This window comes from Siniperca chuatsi, linkage group LG9, assembly GCF_020085105.1.
Source record: "Siniperca chuatsi isolate FFG_IHB_CAS linkage group LG9, ASM2008510v1, whole genome shotgun sequence".
Taxonomy (NCBI): Eukaryota; Metazoa; Chordata; class Actinopteri; order Centrarchiformes; family Sinipercidae; genus Siniperca; species Siniperca chuatsi.
In genome coordinates, this window is record NC_058050.1 from 25,167,247 (window position 1) to 25,194,891 (window position 27,645).

At 40.1% G+C, this 27,645-nt stretch overlaps 3 protein-coding genes and 1 long non-coding RNA gene across 10 annotated transcripts; 2 read left to right on the top strand and 2 right to left on the bottom strand.

Moving 5' to 3' along the window:
• Positions 1-965: 965 nt before the first annotated feature.
• On the bottom strand, positions 966-15,869 carry rnf144b (ring finger protein 144B). 4 transcript variants are annotated; one of them, XM_044208071.1, is made up of 9 exons: positions 15,557-15,869; positions 13,763-13,969; positions 10,247-10,442; positions 8,744-8,848; positions 7,475-7,535; positions 5,430-5,643; positions 3,519-3,648; positions 3,193-3,282; positions 966-2,065 (listed from the first exon to the last, which is right to left on the bottom strand). In XM_044208071.1, the coding sequence occupies exons 3-9, from the start codon at positions 10,436-10,438 to the stop codon at positions 1,889-1,891; spliced, it is 969 nt and encodes a 322-aa protein (XP_044064006.1). In that variant the 5' UTR covers positions 10,439-10,442; positions 13,763-13,969; positions 15,557-15,869; the 3' UTR covers positions 966-1,888. The 4 variants fall into 4 exon arrangements, with proteins under 4 accessions (XP_044064006.1, XP_044064007.1, XP_044064005.1 ...); XM_044208072.1 differs by lacking the exon at positions 15,557-15,869 and adding an exon at positions 14,646-15,518; XM_044208070.1 differs by lacking the exon at positions 13,763-13,969.
• LOC122881636 lies at positions 10,449-13,692 on the top strand. The gene is made up of 2 exons (XR_006379195.1): positions 10,449-10,902; positions 12,412-13,692. It is a non-coding gene; the product is annotated as an uncharacterized LOC122881636 (long non-coding RNA).
• On the top strand, positions 13,976-21,708 carry LOC122881635. Of its 2 annotated transcripts, none has more exons than XM_044208077.1 (5): positions 13,976-14,457; positions 18,801-18,942; positions 19,183-19,221; positions 19,821-19,967; positions 20,153-21,708. In XM_044208077.1, the coding sequence occupies exons 2-5, from the start codon at positions 18,825-18,827 to the stop codon at positions 20,368-20,370; spliced, it is 522 nt and encodes a 173-aa protein (XP_044064012.1). In that variant the 5' UTR covers positions 13,976-14,457; positions 18,801-18,824; the 3' UTR covers positions 20,371-21,708. The 2 variants fall into 2 exon arrangements, with proteins under 2 accessions (XP_044064012.1, XP_044064011.1); XM_044208076.1 differs by lacking the exon at positions 13,976-14,457 and adding an exon at positions 18,004-18,162.
• On the bottom strand, positions 21,610-27,280 carry iqcg (IQ motif containing G). Of its 3 annotated transcripts, none has more exons than XM_044208075.1 (10): positions 27,122-27,280; positions 26,613-26,742; positions 26,395-26,429; positions 26,184-26,306; positions 25,885-25,969; positions 24,228-24,321; positions 23,897-23,973; positions 22,232-22,363; positions 22,034-22,123; positions 21,610-21,906 (listed from the first exon to the last, which is right to left on the bottom strand). In XM_044208075.1, exons 2-10 carry the CDS (start codon positions 26,739-26,741, stop codon positions 21,790-21,792), a joined length of 882 nt encoding a protein of 293 aa, XP_044064010.1. In that variant the 5' UTR covers position 26,742; positions 27,122-27,280; the 3' UTR covers positions 21,610-21,789. The 3 variants fall into 3 exon arrangements, with proteins under 3 accessions (XP_044064010.1, XP_044064008.1, XP_044064009.1); XM_044208073.1 differs by having other exon boundaries at positions 23,897-23,971; positions 24,160-24,321; XM_044208074.1 differs by having other exon boundaries at positions 23,897-23,971; positions 24,160-24,321; positions 27,001-27,253.
• Between the last annotated feature and the right edge of the window lie 365 nt (positions 27,281-27,645).

Here is a 27,645-nt window from a genome sequence, read left to right on the forward strand (position 1 = left end):
TATATATATATATATATATATTCCAAAATAAAGCAAAATTGGTCGTTTGGTACTTTTTTACAGGTGGACACATGTATAACATGTATATTTTCTATCATAAATGCTGATATATATGCATATATATATATATATATATATATATAGTCAAATGTTTTTAAAACATATATAAACTATATATGAGGTATGGATATTCTTACTTATGTAAATTAGACACCCCACTGCCTTAATATTATTGCTGGGAGGTAACAGTGCATGGTTGGACAAATATCCCAAAGTATGGAAGTTTCTTGCATGTGCATGTATTTAAAACCGCATTAGACTGGCATCATACGTTTGATTAAATAAATTAGCTGATGTGATGAAACAAGTGTATTACTTTTGATTTAAACATCACAGGTTCCTAAATCTACCGCTGTGTATTAGAAAACATATTTTAGGTAGTGACTCAAACTCTGTTTGTTGTTCTGTTTGTCACTGCTTTTTATTAAATTCAGTTTATTCAACCATATTCAAAAAGCATTTATTCATATTTTGCACTGCAGTGTAACTGTGCTACAAATGGTCTTAATTTTATTTCACTCTTTTCAAATCCTATTTATATGCATCTTTATACATCGTCTTGTTTCTTTTATACCTTGTCGTAATGCCTTTTATGTCTTATGTACAGCACTTTGAATTGTCTTGTTGTTGAAAGGTGCTATACAAATAAACTTGCTAAATAAAGGAATAATAAAATAAAATAAAACTGCAACATAGCTGAGTTCATGGCTCTCAGACTGTGTATCAGTAGCAGATATATTTCACTTCCATAAATCATTCTCTAAATATCCGTTTATCCATACAGCCACACCTATATTTTCACTCCTGCTATGTCAACTTCCGTGTACTCTCTTCTCATGACCTTTTTGCAAAGACAAAAGTGAAGTAATGAGCCATGAAATGATAAATGTCACTAGCAAACACAATACCATCTGATGCATGTTTATTATAATTACAATGCCGCTTTTATAAAATATCTGATGCAGAAACATCAACAGAAACGTAGAAATGATAACAGGATACCATACACACATAACCCATAAATACACATTAACACACTTTAGAAAAGTACACATTATCCTTTAGAGCCTTTGGTCTGGAACATATGCCAGGAGGAAACAACAAACATTTGCAGAAGAAAAGTTCTCTGTGCACCTTTGAAGCCCTATCATATTTTATATCAGTACAGAATATACAGTGCACACATGATGCCGTTTGCCTTCTCCCATTATGAAAGAATGTTTTGCATTGTTTATTTAAAATTTTTGCATAAGATAAAGATAGAATGGAAGGCAAAACAAATACTACCAAGCACCAGGCACTGTAGAGTGAGGCACTTGAGCACCTAACACCTCTGGTTTGGCATCATGACGTTTGGCACATGGGGGTGGCATTGCACTTTGAACTGCGCGCACGCGTGTGTGTGAGTGTGTGTACAGTGAGAGAGAGAGAGAGAGAGAGAGATAGGTCGGCGATAACAAAAGCCTTGTCCAGGAAATGTCTTACAGCCGCTGCCTTCTCCTTCCTACATGTTGTGCATCTGAAAACAACTAGCTGAGTTACTTACATTCATTCTCCTCATATTTACACTTCCACCATATAAAGTACATACTCTTTAGCTCTTAAAGCTCTCTCATCGAGCTTTAAGATGAAAGTCTTCACTTGTTGACCCAGACGACTTTACTGAACTATTGACAAAGCTTCTAGTCTGTCGAATCATAAAAAAAGTACTCCATTGTTCCACGAGTTTATTGTTTTCCACCATGCAGCGCTCGCACTCTCTTGGTTTCCATGGGCTTCATGAGGTTATCCGAGTGATCCTGGGCTGGGCTGATGAGAGGGGGTGCTGCTATGATGTGGAGGAGTCTGGCTGGCTGAGGTCCTTCTTCCTCTTCTTCTTCTTCTTCTTCTTCTTCTTGCCACTGCAGGGCTTGCAGACGCAGCACAGGATGCAGGGCGAGGCGAGCAGGAGGAGCGGAGACGTCACCAGCACGATGATGCTGACCCCCACCAGGATACCCACCACCTGAAGGACAACACAGCAACATCTTTAAAGCGCCACTTATCTATATCTTATATTAACAATGGATCAAATGATTATGTGAAATGTGAAAGGAGTCGCTTTAGTGATGAGCCCTCAGAGAATTATCACTTAACTACAGTTCCTCTCAGCTCTACGGAGCGTTTTTAGCATCTTTCAGCTCATTCAAATCAGATGAGAAGAGTCTACCTAGACCATGATCATTAATAATATCATTACACGATATTATTATTCATTTGACAATTCAAATATTTTTTCACACTTCCAATACTATGTATCATGTAGTTCTACATTACATATCCAAAAGTATATGGACACCCCTGTCCATATACTTTAGCGTAAGGCTATTTTTTATGGTTTGGGCCAGGCTCCTTAGCTCCAATTATAGCAAATCTTAATGCTACATATAACATTCAGTGATATCTTAGACAATAGTGTGTTTCCAACTTTGTGGCAACAGTTTGTGTTTGGCCCTTTCAGTAGTCGGCATAATCATATATCACATCATTTCAAATCTAAATTTAGAAAATGTACAACACAAATGCTATATACAGTACACTTTAAATGTACTGCCACTACAGCAGTGTTTGGAGGCAGCTAAGAAGGAGTTTTGTAGATTGTAAAACTTACAGGACCTGTTAGGCAAGGGTGTAACCAAGTCTGTCATGAGATGTTTTGCAAGAAATGCAGAAGGTTCACTGCAAACTAATCATGTGACCATTGCATCAGAGCAGGGGAAGAGGAAAGAAAGTAGGTTTGGCAGCCAATTGTAATCGTTTTGTTGAACGGACAACGTCATTAAAGGGCAGGAATTTGAGATTAGTTCTGGGATTAGTTCAGCTTAATGTCTGATAAAGGACTATTTGGGTGCACTGGTGGAAAACAACAACCCACAAACAACGAGCTAACAAAGACTTTATGGGTCTTTGAAGATTCAGCAATGTAGCAGCTGATGAACAGAACGAAACTGATAAATGTTTCCCAAGTCTCATTGTGAATGAGAGTTGAGTCAAACGCTGTTTTCAGCTTTTGTTTAAATTTACGAAAAAGAGTCACCACAACCCTGAAATGAATACTGTATGTCTGTTCTGCTGTGTGCTTGGTCACCTCACCTGCGTTCTGTTCCACATAACTGAGGCCCTGGAGTGTCCCAGCTTGTTTCTGCACGGCCCCTTATCATAATGCCTCAGGAAGATATCACCCTGCAATTACAAAACACACATGTCAAGACAAGAAATCTTTTATCCAGCAATCACCAAATACATTCAAACACAAACTAAAGATAGTGAAGCAGAGGCTGAGATGTTGTGAACTTGGCTATAAAAAACGTACGCATATAGATAGAGTCTTAACAGGTGGCTAGGCAGTACAGTTATTTTTCAGCTTGTGTTCAAAACCATGCATCACATCCGTGAGTTAGGTAGCAGGGGATACTCACATCCAAATTCTGCAGACAGTACCAGCAGAAGGTGTGTTTGCAGCTCTTGCACAGCATCTGTGCACAGCCCTGGTTCCGCTCGATGTAGATACCACACATAGGACACTGCTTGATGGGCATGTCGGAGTCGCTGTCGGAGCAGCAGAAAGACACAGGAGAGACAACAGGTATGCAGTTAACGGGGGGACATTGTATGAAGCCACGAATCAAGAGTCTCCAGGCGTGAGTGTGAAATCTTTATTCAGCAGTAGAGTTAAAGATCAGTGCTCTCTTTGGACTGGGTTAATTGTTTTAGGATTCAAAGGTATGAGGGAAGTATTCTGTAAGTGTAATACAGGGCCATAACTACCGCTGAAAACCCTGAAGTCATGTTTGAGGGTTTCAACAACCTGAAGAGTTTACATTCTACAATTTAAACAGATTGCACAAGCCTGATTAGACTCATTATCTTTTAACCTGAATTAATTAATTTATTTTTTTTTGCCATCTTGGGGCAGGACAATAAGCTGTGAACACAATTTTGACATATTAACATCTTATAAAGTTGTTATGGCTAACTGGTTAACAAACACTTGCCTATTTACACATCCAGCAGACACAGAGCACTCTCCTTTTACTGTTGCTCTGATTTGGTCTCCACCACCTGAGGGCAATATCTGGCTCTATAATATCTGTTAACTTGTTAACACTGACTGTTTACCGTTTGGTGCTGTGCAGGTAGTGTGCAGTGGGTTTATAGCTTTCATGCTGCCTGGCTAGAAAAAACGATGAGGGCGGCGAGACTGAACCAAAACCTAAACTTGCAAGCCACAAAACCAAAACAACCTCTGAAAGATGCTAAAATGCTACGTAGAGCTGAAGAGGACTGCAGAGTTGGGTCACTCTGTGGGTTCTGCACCACAAGCAACTTCTTTCACATTATACATAGTAATTTTGTCCATTGTTAAAATAAAAATATTGATTAGAACAGCTTTATTAATTTGAGGGGGTTTTTAAGCGGTGCCCACTTCTGTCTGCCAACATCTTTTTTTGATTTGTTCAGTCATTCAAAGAGGTCTGGTGTTTTGGTCATTGACGGCTGGTTCCTACAAACTGCAGTATTTCTAAAATACTGCCCTGGTACAATAAGATTGTGTTTGATGATTAAACCTGCAGGCTGAGGCAAATGTATATCTTGCTCTCAAGTTCAAATTTTAATTTCATTCTCCTCATGCCTGCTCTATCCTCGACAGCACACTGCAATGCTTCTCTGCAGTGCACTGGCTCCTTCTGTACGGTGAACTAACTGGCTCTGTGCCCACCCTCCTCCTCCCCGCTTTGGCACAGATACAATGGAATTCCAATATAAGTCAGTGACTCCCCAATGACATCAGTCAGTCTGGCAGAGCCACAGCTCGGAGCAGCACAGTAATGTAGCTGTACAACAGGGACGACACAGAGGGCACTGCTGAGGAATACTAAGCTATTAATCCTGAAATAATGTTTATATTCAGTGCAGGGCCTCTACTGGGAGATGAGGAACTACACATCACTTGTATAATCCATTCTAATGTAAATATCCTGCCACAATAACTGTCAGGTCTTTTTATATTCGATGGAAGGATGGGATTTTCCTCATAAAATAAAACAATTGAATTGATAGTGTCTGAACAGATAAAGGCAATACACACAATATCTTAAAAAATAACAAATACGTCTCCACTTTTATAGTATTAAATTAATAGTTAATAAAACTCATCAATGCAATCCTGATTCAGTTCCGAGTTTGTTTACAGCAGTAACAAATGTTTCTTTGTAGACTCCTCAGTGTCCTGAACTAACACACTCATCCTGCTTTCAACACAGCATCATTTCAGTATCATCAAGTGCAGCTCAGACTCTGTGGCTGCAGGCAGTGGGCGGCTGACTAACCTGCTTTCACGAGAGGGTGAGGGTGACATCATAAGCTGGCGCTCGGGGCAGGTATGGTCGTCCTGCCAGGGCCCTCTGCACCCGGAGCAAAAGACGGTGTGACAGATCGGGCAGGGCACAAAGGTGGGCTGGCCCTCAGTGCTCGGCTGCACACTGCACACCGCCTGACATTCAAGCACCGGGCACCAGGCTTTACTGGGGTCCATCTTCACTCCTGCAGAAAGCAAAGGGGGGATGTGATTTCTGAAGTAGACTGAGATGTGTGTAATGCATGTTTTGCTATTCTGGAAACCCAAGTAATACAAGCAGTACTATCTGTATCAGTACTATCAGTACAATCAGTAATACTACTGATCTGACCAACAGTAAGCTCACAAAAATGTACTTTACAGAATTAGTGCTGAAGCAGTTAGTCAATTACTCAAGTACTCCATCAGCAGAAAACTGTGATAATCAATCAAGTTGTTTCTCAAACTAAAAAACCAAACATTCACTGGTTCCAGCTTCTCATATGTGAGGATTTGGTGTTTTGTTTTTTTTTCAGTTTTATATCATTGAAAATTGAATATCAAGTCAACAGATTAATTGCCCGTGAAAACATCCTGCAGCCCTAAAAAGAATACTGTAATGTTAGCTACTGCAATACAACTTTTGGGATGCAGGTAAAGTAAAATCACAGTTCCAATGCAACTTGGTCCACTTTAATGACAAAACAGTGCATTGCTCTGCTTCCCTGCCAGAACTCTGCTTCTCCAAACTGTGGGCGAGCTGACTGCCGTCTACTGTAGCTAATACACTGACTATGGATAAGTACCTCATACAACCTCACTTCAAAATACCCGAACTATCCCTTTAATGTTTAGCAGGTACAGTAATGTTTACCATGTTCACGATCTTAGTTTAGCGTGTTAGCATGCTAACATTTTTTCCAAATTAGCAGTAAACACAACACAGCTGAGGCTGATAGAAATGTCATTAGTTTTACAGGTATTTGGTCATAAAGTATTGGACGCATTTAAAGTTTGACCTGATGATGGCGCTAGATGAAACATCAGAGGATCACCAGAGTTATTACAATTCATTCTGAGGGGGACATGAATATACCATATTTCATGTCAATCCATTCAGTATCCTGAAAAGATCTGTCAGTCTGGACCAAAGTGGTGGACCGACTGACCAACCGACTGACACTGCCATCCCTGGTTAGAATGGCTAAAAACATCTAACAAATGCATTGTTCTCATTTCTAATTGGCTATCTATAAAGGCAGACAACCTTCGAAGTAGTTTAAAAGGACAGAAGGATAAAAACTTTAATGTAAAATGCTCACAAAAAATAAATCTGACAAACAAAACAAAACCTTTCATGATCTGACTCAGATCCCCTTCACCAGCTCATACTTTCATTGTGAATCATAACAGAAGGCAAACATTGTTGCAAAACAGTCTGTACTTTGCACTTCTTTATACTTCCAATATTATGAGTCTTGTGATTTATAGCCTGAGTAAACAATAACTATTATTGGCTTCACAGCGTATTGTTACTGTGCAACTGGAAAAGACCAATATAGCTACAAGGCAAACTGACTTCAGTTTGCAATTTGTAAATGTCAACAGAAACCTATTTCAACAGTTATTCTCTTTCTGCTCCCAGGCCTCTAGTGCGAAATACAATTTGCCTTCACAAACATTTCCACAACTTATGGTGCAATCAGTTACACACAGGTCATACAATTTATTAGCACTGAAAAGCTCATTACTTTGAATTTAAAAGAATAGTAACATGGACCTCTTGCAGCATTTGTTATTGGATTTCCTGCTGGTAATGTTTGGTTTAACTGAAGGTATTAAACCCACAGACCTCCAGACCGGTAAGACTGGACCAGAGCAGAAAAGAAAATAGGGCAGCAGGCCCAACAATATCCCAGGCATGTGAAGCTCAGCGCTCTGTGGGGCTGCTTAGCGTAATGCCACCAGCTGAAGTGCGACCTGAAATAGCCCAATGCCTGTGACCAGTCATCAGCATGCTAATGCAACAATACCTACCTCTCTCAAACTTCAGACGCTGATACAGCTCCACCTGATCTTCTGGGGCCAAGCTAGCTATCTGCAATCACACAGCACATACGCAGAGGGGCTTTAGTCATGTTTTATTCACTCCGAGCTTTGACAATGAATTTTGTGTGCATCCAAGAACCATGCAAGAGGTTTGAAAAATCTTTTTGGAAAAAAACAACAACAACTTGTTTAAACCCTAATAGATAAATGCAAAAATACATGGTGGTCAAGTTTAAATTAGGCAATTTTGTGTGGTTGCTGAGAAGCTGATACTTCAAGGATCAACTGGTCACCTAGCAACTGCAATTTGCTGCATTATTTCTAAGACACCTCAGTAGTTAGTGAGTAGCCACTGAGAAGGTGGTTGATTGCAATATTTTCTAAATGAAAAAAGGCTGCAAAACAATTAAAATGCCATTTTCATAGTTGTAGTAAAAGCTGCAAGATGACATCTGCATATGATCCACGAGAGAGATGTTGCAAAGATTGGTAAATACTGAAGATGTTTGCTTAAACCAACATAAGCTTGCAGCAGGAAATGCCAATAAACCAAATTTTCAATTTTCAAAAAAGACTAAAGACAGACTAAGAACTGCTTGCTATGCATGTTATTTGCCTCCATTAATACTTTTTGTATGTCTAACATCTGCCTAATTTCACAACTGGATAACGGGATAGAAATTCTACAATCAAATCAATTCTAATTCAGATGGAAGGCCAATGAGCACTAGTTACAGAGGTTTTTCTTACAATAAGTGTCTTAATGCAGTTGTATTCAGACAAGGAATACATTACCAATGAGCAACTGAGGAGCAGAATTTCCATTTGTTTGTGAATCACCAGTTTAAGCTTCTTCTTTGACGTGTTTACTATGTGGTATCTACAATGTGTGACAGCTCATGGAGTTTCACTTTCTGACTGCTCACATGAACTCATTTTACTCTTTGCACTCGAAAGCAACAAGAATTTCTTCCGAAATGTCATTAAGGTTGGATACACAGCATTTTCACAACACATCATAATCCAGCCCACACAATTTAAAAAACACACGGGTGAAAATCCAACTTTAGATTTCTGCTGGTGTAGCCAGCAACTTAGAAATTTAATGAATATTAAAAAAAAAACAACAACATGTTTTTAGTTTAGTATATGTTTGTGCATCAACATGTTTGTATTTTATGGAACCTGAAGACTCTTTGTCTTTTTTGGTTTCACTCATGACTCACTCACATATCATTGGATTTAAACAGGTCATACCTCAGAGTCCAGTAGCACTCCGGTCTTTTGGCAGGCCATATCTGGGCAGGTGATGGATGCCCCCCCACCCTCCATGATGGCCAGCTGAACATACTGCTGCAGACACTGGAGAGGGAGAAACAACATAGCAGCATTAGTCTAAATATTGATTGGAACAGGGAGAACTGTACCATAATGCAGCACAAATATCATGCCCTTGTAAAAAGCAATATATTTAACGATATAGCATAAGCATACATATTAAAACGTGACTCTTGACAAATGTAGTAAAAGCAAAGAAAGCTGAGGGAAAATGAGCTGTTGTGCAAACAGGGCAAACTAAATTCCACATAAAGATGAGCTCCTTATTGGCATTCACACGTCAAAAGTCATATGTTGCCACAGCCAAATGTGGAAGGGTAGGAGGAACTATGTAAACATTGTGCAATGGCAAACAGTTTTGAGGAACAGAAAATTAAAAAAAATTCAGTGGAAGACGAAATCAAATCTATCAAAGAAGTCTGGTACTTGTTTTTAGACTCATTTGTACATGCAAACTTGTGGCTATCATGCGCCTTCTCATAAAGCATCATGTACTGTTCATCCAAAAACTGAGCTGGAATAAAAAACACAAGCGATGTGCTCTTGAACCAGACTGGAGGAGACATTTCAGGTTTATAAAATGTAGTCTAAGTGATAAGCAGGGTTTACTGTATCCATTTCCCTCCTTCTTCCCCTGTGACACTGTGTATGCGTGTGTGTTTTATCTCTGTGACCTTGTGCATGCAACACTGACAACTTAGCTAGCTTGGACAGAGATTAACACCTGCCACTATCTAGCAAGCAACCTCTCTGTGTCAGAGCATAACAACAACATCTCAGTTTCGATATGCCAGGCAGGCACGTATTAGAGAAGAACAGCGTAGTAATAGACCTCAGAGCTTCTGAGATGAATACTACAGCTCGGTATTCTAGTGATAGCACTTCTTCTCTCTTAAAAGGACTAAAAAAGCTCCCAGGAAATGTTTGTGAGTTCAAGTGAGGACAAGACAAAGAAAGTAAATGTGAAAGAACACCATACCTGTGTTGAAAACACTTCATTTCACTAAAGCTCTAATAATAGGATCTATTTTAAGATCTTAAAGCAGGAAGTTGTAGTGGCTGCAGTAAAGAGAAGCATCCCATTCCAAGTAATTTAAACGCTGGAGATTTGCCCAAATTGCCCAAAGAAAAGTTTGCTGTTGGATCACTTTTGTGAAATCTTCACCACCTACAGAAAGTGACTAAAAAGCATGAGGAATATGAGTAGAGGATAGGCATACTTGTATTTTCTAGAAAATCTAAATATAGCTCAGGGCACCCTACTCTGTTTCAGTAATACATCTTGATTTCCATAATGGCTAATGAGTCCTGTTGTAGTGTCCTATAGTAACACTGACCTGCTCAAAAAACAGTGATATATGGATACGAGCATTATGTGCTGTAAATGTCTGAAATAAACTGCTCATGTTCGTCTTTTCTTACAGCTGTGCAGAAGACACAGTTGCAGCTCTGCAGTTCGCTGGTGGCTGCTGATGGCTGCTCGCTGAGGCACAGCTTGCAGAAGACCTCCAGCCCCGGCTGAGGGTTAGCGCCGCCCTCAGGGATCCCCGGTGCCGAATCCACGGCTTCCCGGCTCAGGGTGGGACTCCTGCTGGCCATGGTGGGGCGAGGCATGTTCCTGAAAGCAGAAACAGCATTAATGTATTTGTCTCTGCAGTATGGGTGTGAAACTTTTCTTCCTCTTTTTTACAGTTCACCCAACCACTGCCAGGCCTTCCGACAACAATGCACCCTGTTTCTGGAAACCTGTCATCTCTTCTGGTAACTGGTAAACCAACTGTGATGACTTCACCGCTCCCTGAGGCAATACACTGCCATTGTCTTGTTACCTGGGAGATGAATTATCCACTCTTTAAAGCTGCGTGGTGCATGAAGTAAAATATAATTATGAGTAATCACTGCAGTATTATCGATTTCTCAACATGTCTGTTGTTTCTCCATAAATGGCTGTCGTGCTTTTACGGCCCAGGTCCAAAGTCTGTGTTTACTGAGCCTACAGTTATTGACCAGCTCCTCATTCATTCTGACAGGAAGAATTGTTTTTAGAAACATGGTAAATACAGGCTCGTGTAGCTACAGTAAGTACTTGGAAGCTATTTTGTTTAGCATTTAATTTCAGGGAATGGAAAGATTGAAAAGAGGGAAATTCACTCGAATACAATTAATGGTTTTGAAAACTGTTTGACTATAATGTACTGTTTAATGAGAGGAAAGAGAGATTAACCAGGATAGCATGGATTTCTGAACATTTTGTAATTTTGGAGTTCAACGTTTCTGATAGTCAGTTCTTGCAAAAAGAATAGCTAAAATGTTTTTAATGTGAAATTACCCATTCAACAAGACTGAGAGTCTACAGCCCTGCTAGCAGCTCTGTGAGGCTGTACTTACATGTAGGCACAGCAGTGCTTGAGCTAAATGCTAACATCAGCATGCTAAACATGCTCACAATAATAAAGCTAAAATGCTTATGTTAATGTTTAATATATTCACCATCTTAGTTAGCCTGCTATCATTTGCCAATTAGCACTAAACACAAAGCACAGCTGAGGCTGATGGGAATGGCATTAGTTTTGCAGGTATTTGGTCATAAACCAAAGTATTGGACAAATTACAATTTTGACCTGATTATAGTTCCATTGATTGATGTTCACCATCTTAGCTTAGCGTCTTAGCATGCTAACATTTCCCAATTACCACTAAAGTCAGCCAGGGCTAGATGAAAAGCCAGAGGATCACCAGAGGTGTACAGGGATTTATGTACCAATGTCATGGCAATCCGTTCAGTTGTTGAGAAATTTCACTTAAGGCACTAATGTAAACCACATGGTGGCGCTAGAGGAAAAGTCAGGGGATCACCAGAGTCATCAGGATTCATCCTTGTGGGACCATGAATGTCTGTACAGTTTTTTGTGCCAATCCATGCAATTGATGTTGAGATATTTCTGGAAAAGTGGTGGACCAACTATCTTGGTTAAAAAATACTAAAATGGTATATTTCACAAAAAGCTGTTTAATACAGCATCAAGCATAAATATAAACTGTGACTTCCACCTTTGGTTATCAGACATAATGCACTAGCTACATATTTTGGAACAGCAGGACAGAGGTAGGTGAATAATAAAGGCCTAATCTGGTGTTAAAGGGAACCAAAGTCACCAAACCCAAAAATCATCCCTTTGGTTCTGTCCAATCCCAAAAAGCATGAGAAATAATAACCCCATAATCTGGGATTTGCGATTAATCCTGTAGATAACGGTGGTTGGACACAGAACAGGGTCACACAGGAAACAGTGGTGTTAAAAACACACACTGCAGCCTGAGTGGCTGTTGAAATCACACATTATCCCACATACAATGCTCTCTATTTCAGCAGGCTGTTAAAGTTGGCAGGAAACTTTGAAGCAGCTCAGTCAAAACAGCCACCACCACCACCGGTGTCCTAAATTTTTCAGAGTGCTCTCTTATTATGTGTTATTGATCAGCAGCGGCATACATGCAAATCATTGTCATTGGATATTGGATCGTGTGTAGCTGCGTACATTGGTATTTCTGCACAGTCATGGCGTATCCTCCTGCACTGCTTTCAGACAGGCGAGCTGAGCCAGCTGCAGTCATCATCCCACAATGCTGTCAGCCTGTCCTGTCCTGTCCTGCCCAAGCATAAGCAACCCCATGGTCTCACATGGGAAAATAACAGGTCTCTAATCAGCTGGGCTTTGCTGCATGTAAACTCCAATATGTATTTAATAACAGTGTAAAGCCTGTCATTCCTGAACAACTTCAAGGTTTAAAGGAACTTGAAATTACCAGGGTAACCATCTGTCAATAGATGAGGCTGGTGGAAGCGTTTTTCTCTTAGAACAACAGACAAATCAGTGTCGTTCCATCTTGATACGATAGATATGAGGCAGTTTGATTGACTCTGAACTGAAGAATTCATCAATACTTCATGGTTTTTTGATTCTAATGAAATACAGTGAACAGATTTAAGTTTGCATGAATGAGTGTGAGAATTACACCATAATCTGCATGCTGTTTCAGAAGCATTTCCACCCTGAATGTTTGCATAATCGACTAAATTTAAATATTAAATGTTAATACAAAATGCTGACGACGAAAGCTGACGTTTTCCCTTTCATTGTTCAAAACATGTATATGATTTTCCATTAATCTACCATAGTACCAGTACTTTTATCCAAACATAAATGACGTGAAGTGAGTTCTTTTTGTTCCTGGTGAACCACAAGAAGATGTTGAAGTGTTGACACATGCGCAATAGATTTCTTAAGATTTGTATTTTGTGGTGTGGTCTCAATTTTAAATTCTTCGCTCATATTGTTACAACTTACCCCAGGTTGTGTTACAACTTGTGGGGCAGGTTGTAACAATGGAACTCCTTGTATTTGACATCAAATAATGAATTCTGTGATATAGCTGGAGAAGTTGGAAAAAATGCTATTTGTGGTAGACAAATAAGGGCACTTTGTGTCAAAATTTGAGCGCTCTAACACAAAAATTCTGCGAGTTATAGGTCCTGAGACAAAAAGTGTAACAGCCGTCCACGGTCTCCCCTATTTTAGAACATTTCGTTGCCTTCAAAACGTGCGGGCATAGCTAAGAACCGGGAGCCCCTCCCTCATCGACATCAGGCTTCTTTCTCTTCTTGGAGAAATATTTGAAAATGAAATCAGGAATATTTTACTACATAGCTTATATAAACATTGTTGGCAATTACCGACGTTTATTGAAGTTTACTTAATGTTACCGGTATTATGATTCACTGAGTTAGCTAGCTAACATTAGCTGGAACATTATTTCACGATATATTATTAATATTAATAATAATTAGTTAGCCGTGAACATTAATAGAGAATACATTCCGAATGTTTATTCAAACTGTAAATTATTTCTCACTTAACGTTAGCTAGTTAAATCTACCTTTGTTCTTGTTCTCCGGTAATGCACTGCTGTCCTGTGCCCGGCCTGCCACTGCAGCCACTCGCGCCGCTGTTTACGTGGTTGTCATGACTTCGCGAGTGACTGACGTCCTGCCGCTGTTCCTCGACGTGGAGAGAGAGAGAGAGAGGGCGACCCTTCGCTGGAGTTCAGTGCAGCAGGCAGCACCGCAGAGTCGTGGAATTGCGACTTCATGACATTTCAGAAAATTCAGAAGCATTAAAGCAATTTCAAGGAGTTTTTAACTAGTTATGAGACAAGTCTCAATTTAATACTGATGCCCCTGACCTACATTAGCGAACCAGACCATCAGCAGAAGATTGGCTATTTCTATTATTCTTAATGCCTGTCACCGGGTCCGATTCCCGCGAAATCAGACGAAACGATTTACGGCACTTAGACCAGAAGAGCCCATGTTTACATTTTCCCAGGCAAAGGTTAGCAATGAGTAGTATGTTAGCCAGTTAAAAGGAAGCGGGGGAGATTTTTCTTCAGACAATGTTATCTTTTACGTTATATTGTGTGGCTATGGCTGATGCTGGGGCAAGATCAGTAAAAAGAAAAAGAAAATAATTGACCGAAGAACAATAAAAGTTAAAAGGGACAGTGATGGAGCACCGAAAACACAAGTCAACCTTCAAAACAGATCCTGAATTAGCCCTCTTCCTCCCAGACAGGTATGTAATATGTCAAATTTATTTAGCTGTGTACCTTCCATGGAGGTATAGGTCATGGCGGTCATTACTGTTATACAACTGGCTTATAACATAACATTTTATCGAGCTATATCTTGCTGTTGACTAATTATTATGAAGATATAACATAACTAGGGAATGTCAACCAAATGAGCAACCGAATCTTTTACCTCATCCTATGCATCCTGCAAACAGCTGTTTAAAAAAAGAAAAAATAAGTCGCGTGGCTGGCCAGATCAAGATCTTTACGACACGAGGCGGTGGCAACACTACCGCTTTTGTCCACAGGGGCCGCCAGAATCAAGACAAAAATGAAAGTTCCTTGTAGCTTTAATCAAAACGCCATGGTGTGCTAACAGTTCCTTTCAGGTGTGGAGCTGGCCATTCTGTGATTAGCTGTCCTCGCGGCTGTCTGGGTGGCATTCCAGGATGGGATCAAAGCATCACTGTTGACCAGAGAGGCAGAAACGCAAAACCAGATCTGCCCGGTGAAAAGCTGCTGCTGCTTTTACACAGACTGCCACTGTGTTAGGACGGAGGCAGCTGCGACTGTGTGCTCGGGAGTGTGTAGCAACATTTATATGGCAGCATTTATGCAGCTGCAATCACTCCCTGTCTGTCGCTTTGGATTTTTTGGGCCAATAACCTGTGTGTTGTTTGGGACAGAGCTTAAAACAAGAGGACATGAAGCTGAAACACAGCAATATGAAGCAAATGATGGGGTGGGAAAATGCAAACGTTCATGTAGTGTACATCAGTTTAACCAGAATCAGTGTGGTGGATATTGAATTAGATTTAAAGGTAGGCTGTATGCATATGTTTCTACACTTACCCTGAGGTTAGCATGGTATTTTTCATGAAACAAAATAACAGTGTAATATCTCATTTGCTACAGTGCATTCAACCAGTTTACACATGAAATCTCACACATCTGCATCCCCCTCAAGGTTGCATTGGATAGGTCAAAATTGAAATTCTGACGCATTCACGGTGTAACATTTCATAAGGTGTAAACGTTTTTGGGTAATGGATGGTCTATATGATGCAGACAAAAGCGAGCAGAGGAGGGGGGGAGTCTTACCTTGCCTGTGGACCACTGGGTGTAGGAGCTGCCTGAGTCCAGATCCACAGCCGCAGTGCTCTTACTGTGGAATAGACTCATGTGTTGATATGCTGTTATAATAACGTCTGCTGTCAACGCCTAATTCCACTGCCGCTTTTCTTACACACGCACCGGGCTTAAAGATACACTAAAAACATGTTTAAACGTCCTGCTCGCTGCTGTCTGGCCTGTGTGTGTGTGTCTGCGTTTTGTTTCCATCCAGGAAGCTGTGCCTGCTCTGCTGATCTCCACTCTTGACTGCTCCTGCCGGTTATTATTTCACTATATTCATGCTGCTTTCAGGTGCAGCAGGACAAATGGAAGTCACGCCATGAGCTGCTCGGTAACGAGTGTTAGGTAGGATATACAGTGGTGTGCAAAAGTGTTTGCCCCCTTCCTGATTCCTGATTTCAGATCATCAAACACATTTAAATATTAGTCAAAGATAACACAGGGAAACACAAAATGCAGTTTTTAAATGATGGTTGGTATTATTAAGGGAAAACAAAATCCATCCTACATGGCCCTGTGTGAAAAAGTGATTGCCCCCTAAACCTAATAACTGGTTGGGCCACCCTTAGCAGCAACAACTGCAATCAAGCGTTTGCGCTAACTTGCAATGAGTCTTTTACAGCGCTGTGGAGGAATTGTGGCCCACTCATCTTTGCAGAATTGTTGTAATTCAGCCACATTGGAGGGTTTTCGAGCATGAACTGCCTTTTTAAGGTCATGCCACAGCATCTCAATAGGATTCAGGTCAGGACTTTGACTAGGCCACTATTCTTCATTTTGTTCTTCTTTTTGTTCTTCTTCAGCCATTCACTTTTTCACACAGGGCCATGTAGGTTTGGATGTAGGTTTGGATTTTGTTTTCCCTTAATAATAACAAATAAAACTGCATTTTGTGTTTACCTGTGAGATCTTTGACTAATATTTAAATTTGTTTGATGATCTGAAACATTTAAGTGTGACAAACATGCAAAAAAATAAGAAATCAGGAAGGGGCAAACACTTTTTCACACCACTGTATATAGAGCCCCGAAACTGACAATAGGAAAAGGTTATCAGACAAGTCAAAAATATAACTAAATACATCAATAAATAATATTGTCAGTTAGATCATTAAAATATCAACTGACTGGATGTTAAAGGAGAAGTATAAAGCTTTTTTTACAAGTCATTTTAATTATTTAACTAACAATATTATTTATTGATGTAAGCAGTTATACTTTTGACTTGTCTGAAAACCCACTAAATTCTGTATGTGTATGAGTTGTTATTTATACCTTTTTAATATTATTATTATATAAACAAATATGAATATCAGTCTTATATAATTTTTCATACTCATTTAGTGTTATTTGAGTGTATTGTATAATGACCTTGATGAATGCCACAAGCAGAACTGTGTTGGTCTCACAATAAAGTCGTTTTTGTACCACAACTTTTCCTGGAGTTTTGGAGACTATTTCTCTTCTCTGGGCAAGTGATGCCAGAAACTGGCACTACAGTTTATCTTTGAAGAAGATAGTTAAGTATTGTTTCATTATTACATTTCCTAAAAAGTATGGTATTTTAAAGATTTTTTAAAGATCATTTTGAATCAGCCTACATAATGTAGCCTACACCTTTAGTTTGTCTGTGCTGCACACAATCAGCTTGCATTCCTGTTGCATCATTTCCTCCTCTTCATTCTGACGCAAAACAGGTCCGTGCCATCTTATTTCCAAGAGTAAACACCACGTGCCATTAATCTAGTTTTGCTTGTATCCATTTGTTTTAGAAATCCTTACGTAATGTGTTGTGTTTTAACGCTCCTACACTTGGACTTAAGAGTACGAGGCGCAGCGAAGGCATCAGGACAGAGCTGTGGAAAAAAAGTGTCAGTCTCGTGCAGACTTTAAATATCCAAATCACGCAAAGTGTCGTGCAATAATATCACACCCAGCAAACAGGTAACCTTCAGGGAACGTTCCGTAAAGGCTCCCTGAAGGTTATTTTTAGAATTCATTCTGTCAGTAATGGTATGTAACCTACAGTTATTGTTATTGTCACTGACTTTGCTTTGCTCTGTTTAATTCAGTCAAGAGCTTGCTTTCTTGGGCTGGCGGGATGCATGGTCGTCCCCTAAAGCAACAAGCCACTAACTGTTAATTGAGAACTGGGTTTGAGGGATAATATAAACTAATTTAGACTATTTGGGGGGTATTTTTGCAGTGACCAGTGGTGACAGTTGGCCCCCAAAATGATGTTGTGTTTACAGTGTAATATTGTGTGAACTTTCCCTGGACCGGACATTGTTTGTTGGGACAGGTTCCAGCACTTGTATATGTTCACGCTTTGGAGCGCAGCCCATCTTGGCCGCCACACTACAGAGAGACCAGATGGAAAGCCCACGTTTAAGTGCGCATGCGCCGCTCCGACAGGGACTTTACCGAGAAATTGTGTATATCAGTAGGTGTTAGCCGCTTATAACAGGATATATCGCTGCCACACGAATGATGGACAACTCTGATCCTCTAGCTCTGACTCCTTTTAATAACAGCAATTTTACAAAAATGAAAGAAAGAACGCTGTTCAATCAGGTGGGGTTTTTTTTTTTCAATTTTATTTAGCCTACTACTATTATTATTATTATCATATTTCTTTCGGAGCTTTTATATTGCTGGCTATGAGAGATGAGATGAGAGACTTTAGAGTTTTTCAAGTGAATCAGAGTACCCAAAGATGTCAGGGCACTGATCATCCTGTCAGACAGACCATCAGAGAGAGTTCAACCAGACAGCTAGAGTGAGTTGACAGGATCTGTGATCTGATTATAGATCTTGATTATACAGTAAAGTAGATCTAGTAACTAGAGATTGCTCTAAAATGATATACACTGACTTTCTCTGGTGAGTCCCAACTCTGACTGACTTCCAGTTTGGTTTTGTGATAAAACTTTTGGCTTCAACATAGCACCATTTCCGTGATTTTGTTAGTAGCGTTAACCTTTTTTTTTTTATCATAAAAAAAAAAATTCCCAGCCTCAGCGACTTGCCATTGGCAGGAGAACGTACACGTGACCTAGAAAAACAGCTGAGCATGTGAAGAAGTTGCGGTCTGAGCTGTTGTTTTTACAGAAAGCCCACCTACATCAGCCAGTTGTTTCTCTCCAGAATGAGATGTCCTCTTGTGAGATTTTGAAACTAAGAGTACTATTTCTATTGTTTCTCTCCTTTAGGTGATAACCTTTAAAAACTCCAACATGCAGAGAATCATCCAGGTGGTGCAGAGGGTGGCGCAGAAGAGCTGCAGAAGAGCCTTCCAGATGTTCTGCTGCCCCTTAGACACTCTGCTGTGTGAAAAGGTCACATGCTGCCCAGGTAAAATGAACTTCCTGTAATATTCATTTTATAATGAGACCCACCAATATTGTCCTAATTGTTTCATATGCTGCTGTCATGTCATGGCCCAGTATCTGCAGATGTGACTGTTATAGAGTCTGTCTTTGTTTCTCAAAGACATGATGAACTCCCACTTTATCAGCACTGATGTTGTCATATTGCCTGTCAAAAAGACAATTTATCATTAGTAAAACTTTACCTCTCTCGCTGTCTTTAAAGCTCAAAATCTTCAACCTCCAGAGAATGAAACTACACAAGGTAAGTTCTACTATTTCTATTAGATTTCTGTTTTTACAATACAGCGTTCAGGGTCTTTATTCAGTCCTCACATCTTGTTGTTTAATCCTTTTGTTGGTCTTATTTTTCTTCCATCTTAAGGGAAATGTCCTTCTTCTAATTCTTGTTTTTCATACTAGCCTTTTAGCACAGCCTTCGGAGCATGCCACATTGCATCACACTACACATATTGCTTGTGTATGTGACAAATAAACTTTTGAATCCCTCCTAGAAACACACAGGCGCTTTATCATTTTGTGCAGCAGTTTGGTACAAACTAGTTTTCTGTTTAGATGTTTTCCATGAATAAGGATACCTTGAACAAAATCTGTCAACCAAGTAAATCAGTGTTAGTACATTTTGTTTGCAGCACATTTGGAATAACCTCAAACACTCTTTGCTGTGGCTTTTCAGTGAAAAGAGGCTGCCAGCGAAACAAGCTTTTTCCATATATTCGGCAACTATAAGGAACTTTGTGATAGTGACGTAGTTCTGCTATTACATCACTCTGGAACAACAACTTCCCATTCTCATATTCGCTTCCCTTTTCCCCTTTCTCTACCTTGCCCACTCATAAACAGTGGCAATCCGGAGTCTGCCGTCTACCATTTTGATTGTGAACATCAGCAACTCCACCTTGATCGACTGCGTCATCGGGAACGACACCTACCCATCTGCGGTGGCAGAAAGTCAGCCTCTAATGCACGGATCTGAGCTCCAAATGCACAGTGGGTAGCGGCCAAACCTATTTTATAGCATATTTCTAGGAATGTAAAGCACTTTGGGCAGCAATTTATACTATGCTATGGTGTATTATTTGCATATTCTTTGCAGTAGTTGTACTTAACAATATCACAGCACTCAAACTGTATTCATGAGAAGTGAAAACATCTAATTTGTTCATGTGTTACAGATCAGGCAGGATGCAGCTGCAGCCGTGGACAGCAGGGGGCAGCACACACCTCTCCTCCTCCTCCTCCTCCTCATCCTCTCTGTCCTCCCCTTCCATCAGCAGAGCTGCCGAGCATCACCATCCACAGCTCCCATCTCAACTGTGTCATCATCGGAGACAACAACTACATGCACGCTGAGCAGACCCACTCGACTGAAACAGAAGAACTGCAAGTGTGAGGCTTTGGCCACACAGAGCTGACATACACACTACGAGCTCTAGCTAGTCTTCAGACCACTTTTTTCACCTTTTGGATTTGTCTCAGTCTTTGCTCAGCTTTCACTCAGACTTGTTAAGGGTTTGGCCACCATTGGCTATAGACCCAATGTCTGTCTCTTCTACTTTAGTATTTTTTAGGGCTACATCTAACAAATATTTTAATTATCGATAAATCTGTCGATAATTTTCTAGGTGACTAATTCATCGTGTGGTCTATAAAATGTCAGAAGAGTAAAAACAATGTCCATCACAATTTCCCAGAGCCCAAATTAACGTAAACAAAAGATATTCAGTTTAATATCATAGATGACTAAAAAACACCAAATATACACATTTAAGAAGCAAAAATGATCTTAAATGACTAATCAATTACTACTGATTCATTTACTGTTTTTGTTTCAGCTCTGTTTTTTTTTTTGTTTTTTTACATTTTGACTGACATCATCACTATTGTGGTGTAATAGGAATTTTTTTTTTGCTCTGGTCTTGGCTTTGACGTGACTTGAAACTGCTCTTAGCCCTGACATTTGCGAGTACTGATTTAAAAACATGACCATAGTTCATCACAGCTAAAAGTGTTGTAAGAGCTTCAGCACACACAAACAAACATCAGCTCCCCAAACTTTATTCTAAATAACTGTATTGAGGGCTTTCCTGTTTTGCAATGACGGAGCTTCTGCTCTGACGTCAGATGTGAGGGCATAAAGTTGGGAGTAATTGTAAATTTTTACTGCTTTTCCACATGGATGTGACTTTCTAATGACTCATCTCTCTATGATCATCTGATCTTTCTTTAATTGACGCCCAGTGGTCTGATACGGTGACTGACATACTTTGTTAGGAAAGATAACTTGCTGTAGGATTCATTTTATCAGCTTATGAAATATATATAGTGTGATTGGATAGTGTGTCTGTAACTGAAATCCTTATCATGTCATGATAAAGGCGATGACTTATGTCCAAATGTATGGCCTATGGTCATTAACAGTAGACTACTTAGTAGTGTTCATTACTGGAAGTCATTTTGATTTCTTGCATTTTTATGTTTGGTGTTTTTTTAAACTTATAAAATGGTCAGCTCATACTGTACATAAAATATGGAATAAGAGGATTTTGAATCAAGGTGCTACTATTGTTTGCTGATATGTTAATATATGATATGATGCTAATATGCTCCATGTTACCTTCACACAGTGTACCACTTTTATTATTATTCTTTTATTTTGTTGTGGGTATATGTTTGAAATGACAACATGTTTTTACAATTTTAAATAAAGAACAAAGAAGATACACTGACATTGGTCAGGAATTGCATTTCTGTATATTGTTACTGAATTATATACATTATTTCAATGTCTCAAAGGGGTGATGGAGAAAACTCATTTCTTCTTCTTCTTCTTTCCTTCCTTCTTCTTCTTGCCTTTCTTCACTACCTCTGCTTTTTTAAAACTACCGAGGCCCCGGCGGACCATGCAGCCTCTCCACCAGGCCTGCAGCTGCAGGGTCAAAGGTCACAAGTCAAGGTCAGAATTAGGGATCAGTGCGCTAAATAACCTGATCGATTGATCTGATAGAGCATCATGGTAAGGTTCATGGATCTGAGCTCTGATTGGATGTCATTACCTTGGTAGCAGCTCTGGCCTCTGCCTGCTGTTGGCAGAGTTTCTCCTGCTCCTCCCTGTCCTCCATCACCACCTGCTCCATCTCCTTGAACTGAACACAATTCAGCATCTCATTAATGTTCATCTAGTAGTGACTATGCGTCCTGTTCAGCATCGGCAGCTGCTCGCTGTGTCATGTTCAGCGCTAGGAGCTGCTCACCTTCCTCCTCATCTCCACCAGTCTGTCCAAATTCACTGTTCTTTTGCAGCGCACACTGTTGAGCTGCTGCTCCTTCTCCTGCAGCATCTGCTTGGTGCGCTGCTGCCACTGCTGCAGCTGCTGCTGCAACTCCTGAAACAGCAATAGCAACAATAATAGCTGCTGCAGGACTGTTATGTGCACGTTATATTCACCCACCCCCTCCACACACCCCCGACATATAAATACAGGAATCAACTGTCAGCAGTGTGCACAGTATGGGATATGAAACTGACTTTACTGACAAAGTTAACACATAGCCTCCTTGCAGGTACTGGTGCATTAATTAATACATTACTATGAAGTCATTGATATGAATTGACCTCTTCAGTTTGTTAGTAAATGTGACACCTTGAAAATGTAACTGAATTACATTAGTTTGACTAATTATCAAATTATTAAAAAGATCTGATCTGTAGAAATCTCCCCTCATACTGATCTCTTTGACCTTCAACCTCAGTTATACCAGGGCCTGCATTTATCTAACTTCGAAGAATTACATTTATGAATGCTCTCAAAGGGACAGTCCACCCCCAAATCAAAAATGCACATTTTTCCTCTTACCTGTAGTGCTATTTATCCATCTAGATTGTTTTGGTGTGAGTTGCTGAGTTTTGGCGATATCGGCCATAGAGATGTCTGCATTATTTTAAATATAATGGGACTATATGGCACTTGGCTTGCGGTGCTCAAAGTGCCAAAAAATACATTTGAAAAACTCAACAGCAATGTCTCTTTCCAGAAATCATGACTTGGTTGCTCATGTAGCAACCAAGTCATGATTTGAACTATAGTCATGAAATGAACTATTTTCTTTCTACCGATAGTACAGAGTTTCTACATGAAACTGCTCACAACAAGGTCTGTGGACTTTCTTGGCGCTTTGAGCACCACAAGCCATAAAGTCCTATTATATTAAAAAAATACAGACATCTCTACGGCTAATATCTCCAAAACTCAGCAACCCAAAACAATACTTTTGATTTGGGGGTGAACTGTCCCTTTAAGAGCCAGGGTTGACGTAAAAAAAGTGTGAGGAGTAAGACACATTTATCAAGCGCCGGATCACACGATTAATTTACGAGACCTCTAAATTCGAGAGTATTTTAAGTCCAAAGATTTGATACTTCTTTTCCTTTCGGCTGTTCCCTTTCAGGGGTCGCCACAGCGAATCATGTGCCTCCATCTAACCCTGTCCTCTGCATCCTCTTCACTCACACCAATTTATTTTTGAGTACAGTAACAGTACAGTGCAGGGATTTTTACTTTCATCTTTCACTTAAGTACAAAATTTCACAGTTTTAGCAGCTTGATAAATACAGACCATGGTTTAATTTAAATCTCAGGTACAGTGACCTCTAGTGGCACTGAGGAGATTTCTACAGGACACAGGAACTGGATTTATACTATGCTGGATTTACACCACAGGTGTAGTTTAAACCACAGCTTCTGAAAACACAGCATTGGGGTTTAGGTGTTCATGTGATTTTGTTCAAGACAACATAGATTTAAACTCATCTTAAACCTTAAACTGCAGCTAAGCTAATGACCAAAAAGAACAACCATACAATAATTGTAATAATTGTAACATTAGTATGTTGTTAATAGTAATGTTGCTCTACCAACCTTATGTTGATTTTGCAGGAATGTCTTGGACTTCTCATGAACTCTCGTCTCCTCCTTCAGCTGTTTCTGCAGCAGCTGAGAGAGAAGGAGATAACAGAAACATAAGTGTACATTTGTTACTGCGCAAGTCTGAGAACAATGTAAGAACACTGGTCATTATTTATGGTCATGTCTGCACTCTGATGGAGGATCAGTTTGAAAACATCTGTCTCTGTGGGCTTGGTGGGTAGGTAGATCAACCCAGACTGGACTGTTGGACCCACCTCCAGCTGGTCGTCCAGCAGCTTCTCAGTCTGGCTGGTCTCTTTTTGTTTCTGCTGGAGCTGCAGCTTAGTGTTTTTCTCCACAATCTTCTTCTTGGTGGCAATTTTTGATGACTCCTCATTCAGCTGATGCTTCAGGCCTTTGGCGAGCCAGTACATGTCCTGAGTGTAAGTAAGTAAAGTTTATTTAGTATAGCTCAGAGCAAGGTCACAAAGTGCTTCACAAGAGTAAAATGATTAAAAATAAGACCATAAAAACAGTGAAAGAAACAACAATAAAACATAAGCAACAGCACCATAAAAAACACACAAGATTACAAACACTAGGCGAAGACAAAGGTCCGTTTGAAGAGGAGAGTCTTCAGCTGCTTTTTAAAGGCGTCAACAGAGACCGCAGAACGTAGGTCTACAGGAAGCCACCACTTCAAAGGCACAATCACCTTTTGTTTTCAGTCGACAACCAGTAAGCCCTGGTCGGAAGACCTAAGTGACCTACTGGTTATATAAGGGCAAAGCAGGTCAGAGATGTACTCAGGTGCATGACCATGCAGGGCTATATGTGTGAAAACAAGAACCTTAAAATTAATCCTGAACCTGATGGGAAGCCAATGTACAGACGATAAGATAGGTGTGATGTGAGTCGACCTGCTGGACCTGGTCAACAGCCTTGCAGCAGCGTTCTGGACCAATTGTAGACAGTCCAGGGACGACTTGCTGAGGGAGGTGAAAAGGGAATTACAGTAGTCTAGCTGGGATGATATAAAAGCGTGAGTAATCATCTGTAGCTCACGTTGTGATACAACAGCCCTGAGTTTGGCAATGTTTCTTAAATGGAAAAAACATGTACGGGTCAATGATTAGATGTGTTTGTCAAAGTACATAGCCTGATCAAATACAACACCGAGATTTCTGAGACTGGACTGTACAGCTGAAGAAAGGGACCCAATACACTGAGCAACATTGGAAGCTAAGCTATCTGAAGCAACAATAAGGACCTCCGTCTTATCTGTGTTGAGCTATAAAACGTTGTTGTTAGCCATCCAGTCCATATAGTTTTTGGGAAGGGATGGATCAAGATTAGTTTTTTTCAGAAGAGGCTGAACAACTGCATGTTTAAAATAAGCTTGGGACACAAGCAGATCTCAGGGTGCTATTTATAATAGAGACCAGGCATGGACCAATAGACCTGAGTGCGTTTTTGAGCATGGAAGTTGGTAAAATGTCTACAGAGCTAGATTAAGGTTTCATACTGCCCACTAGATCAATGAGGTCTTGCAGGGAAATAAGAGCGAAGCAGTCCAAAATTGATGGCCGAGTTGGATAATCAGAAAAGGGCATAGACAAGGGGATGATGCTAGCCCTGACATGTCTAATCTTATCCACAAAGAAAGAGAGAAAGTTACTGCAGTCATGATTTGAAAAAACAGGCACATCAGGAGGTGCAGGAGTGACAGTATTGTTGATTGTGTCAAACAGGACTTTAGGTTTGCGTTTACTGGAGGAAATTAGGTTTGCAAAGTAAGAAGCCCTCGCATCCTTAACCATGTTGTTGAACTGTGGGGGAAGTATTGGACCCCTTGGATTATTCACTGACCTGCAGATTAACATGTTTGATTTCGTTCTCAAATAAACCATCAGGTCACCCAAATTAACAGATTCTCACTCACCCCTAACAGCCATTCATGCAGACAGTTTGGGTTTTTGGATCTGCTCTTAGTTTCTCACCTTCAGTTTCTCAGTTTTCCGTTGGTGCTCCTCTTGCTGTCTCTGTACAGTCTGTCTTCTCTGTGCCAGCTCTCTCTTTGCTTCCCTGGGTGGAGAGACACTCACATTACTGATACACAGACTTCCTCCTTTCGTTCTCCCTTTTTCCATTCTTCCACGTTCTTTCCTCTGCAATGTCTCCTCTGCTCTCAGATATCACACCACATCATGTCTACAAAATTACCTTTTCTAGTTACGTACTCTTATTAGGATAAAGATTAGTATTATAAGTATTGTCTCCATATGATGCAGTGATGAACCTTCGCATGTTCTCAGCCTTCTTCTTCTGCCCCGCTTCCTCCACCGCCTGCTGCAGAGAACTGAAACTCTGCTTCTCCTCCAGCTCCAAATGCAGCTTGAAAACCTGCTGCGAGATGTACTGACTGCAGAGACAGACAGAGAGACAAACTTAGTCTGAAGAAATGTCGATGCAACATAATGTTTTTCTGTCTGTTTGTCTGTACTACTCACCAGTCTCTTCTCAGCTTGGTCAGCCTGGCTTTCTCCTAAACACACACACAGTCAATACATTATTTTAATCTATACATTTGTCCAGTAAGATCATGAAATGGAGAACAACCTGGTATAGATACATTTACATGTCATCAAATCAAAGCAGCAGACAGCTGTTACACAGATGTTCCTCTGGACTGGGAACATGAACAGGTGATAAACACAGAGGGGTTCACCTGTGCTGCTGCAGTGTCTCGCTCCCTGCTGATCTGCACTGTCAGTGTATGTCCCAGAATGTCCAACTGGTCTGAACAGTCCTCTAGTGCAGCTGCCAGTCTCAGACTCTGAATCCGGGATAACGACATCCTGTGGAGTAAAATTCCAATGAGTTTCCCACAGACATGTACAGTTAATGATAAGCAAAGTACAGTAGCTAGATAGCAGCTAGATAGCTTAAACATGTTTCTTCAAGTTGGTGCTAGCATGGTGCTATCCCAAAACTTGGGAAATCAATAGCTCATTAATATGTCCAATTTACCAAAAGACGCTAAATAGAACTCTTGTGTTTCACAACGTATGTACTTTCTTCGATAAGCAGGTAACATCAAACTAAAAGATATTTACAGTGGTGTCTGCTGTGGCTATCAGCGCCGAACCGCTCCGTAAAAAGTTCACTGTAGCAAGCTGCTAGCTAGCTTTCCGTTTCATGGAAACATCAACGCAACAGGTACAAACAGTCACTTACTTCACTTCTCTTAGTCACTCTCACTCTGGGTAAATAATAGGCCTACTTTATCTTTCAAAGGAAATAACATTATTTTCTAAAAACACAGCTAGCTACGATTAGCCGACAGTTTGACAGTTTACATGTCACCATGGTAACATTTCACGCAACTTTATTGAAAGAGCAATACCATGACAATAACAGCGGTTTTTCCTCCGTGCTTTGTTTCCATTTATTCAATTTTGACATATGTACATTTCAGATCAGCCTAGTTTTTGTACCTCTGCACACAACACAGATTTCTATTCATTGGGAAAACGACTAGAGAGTATTGTGAGCAGAAGACTACTTCATTATTATTAGTATTATTATGACAATAACATGACATTAATAAGGTAAATAAGGTTTTAATTAAAAACAAAATGCCCATAATTAGCCCACACATCATTTACGGGTGAAGCTGTCGTTATAGTGACAGTAGATGAGGATTAGGTTAAAAGCAGACTTCAAAATTCCAAATGTCTCCTTTTGGCCTAAACTTTGAC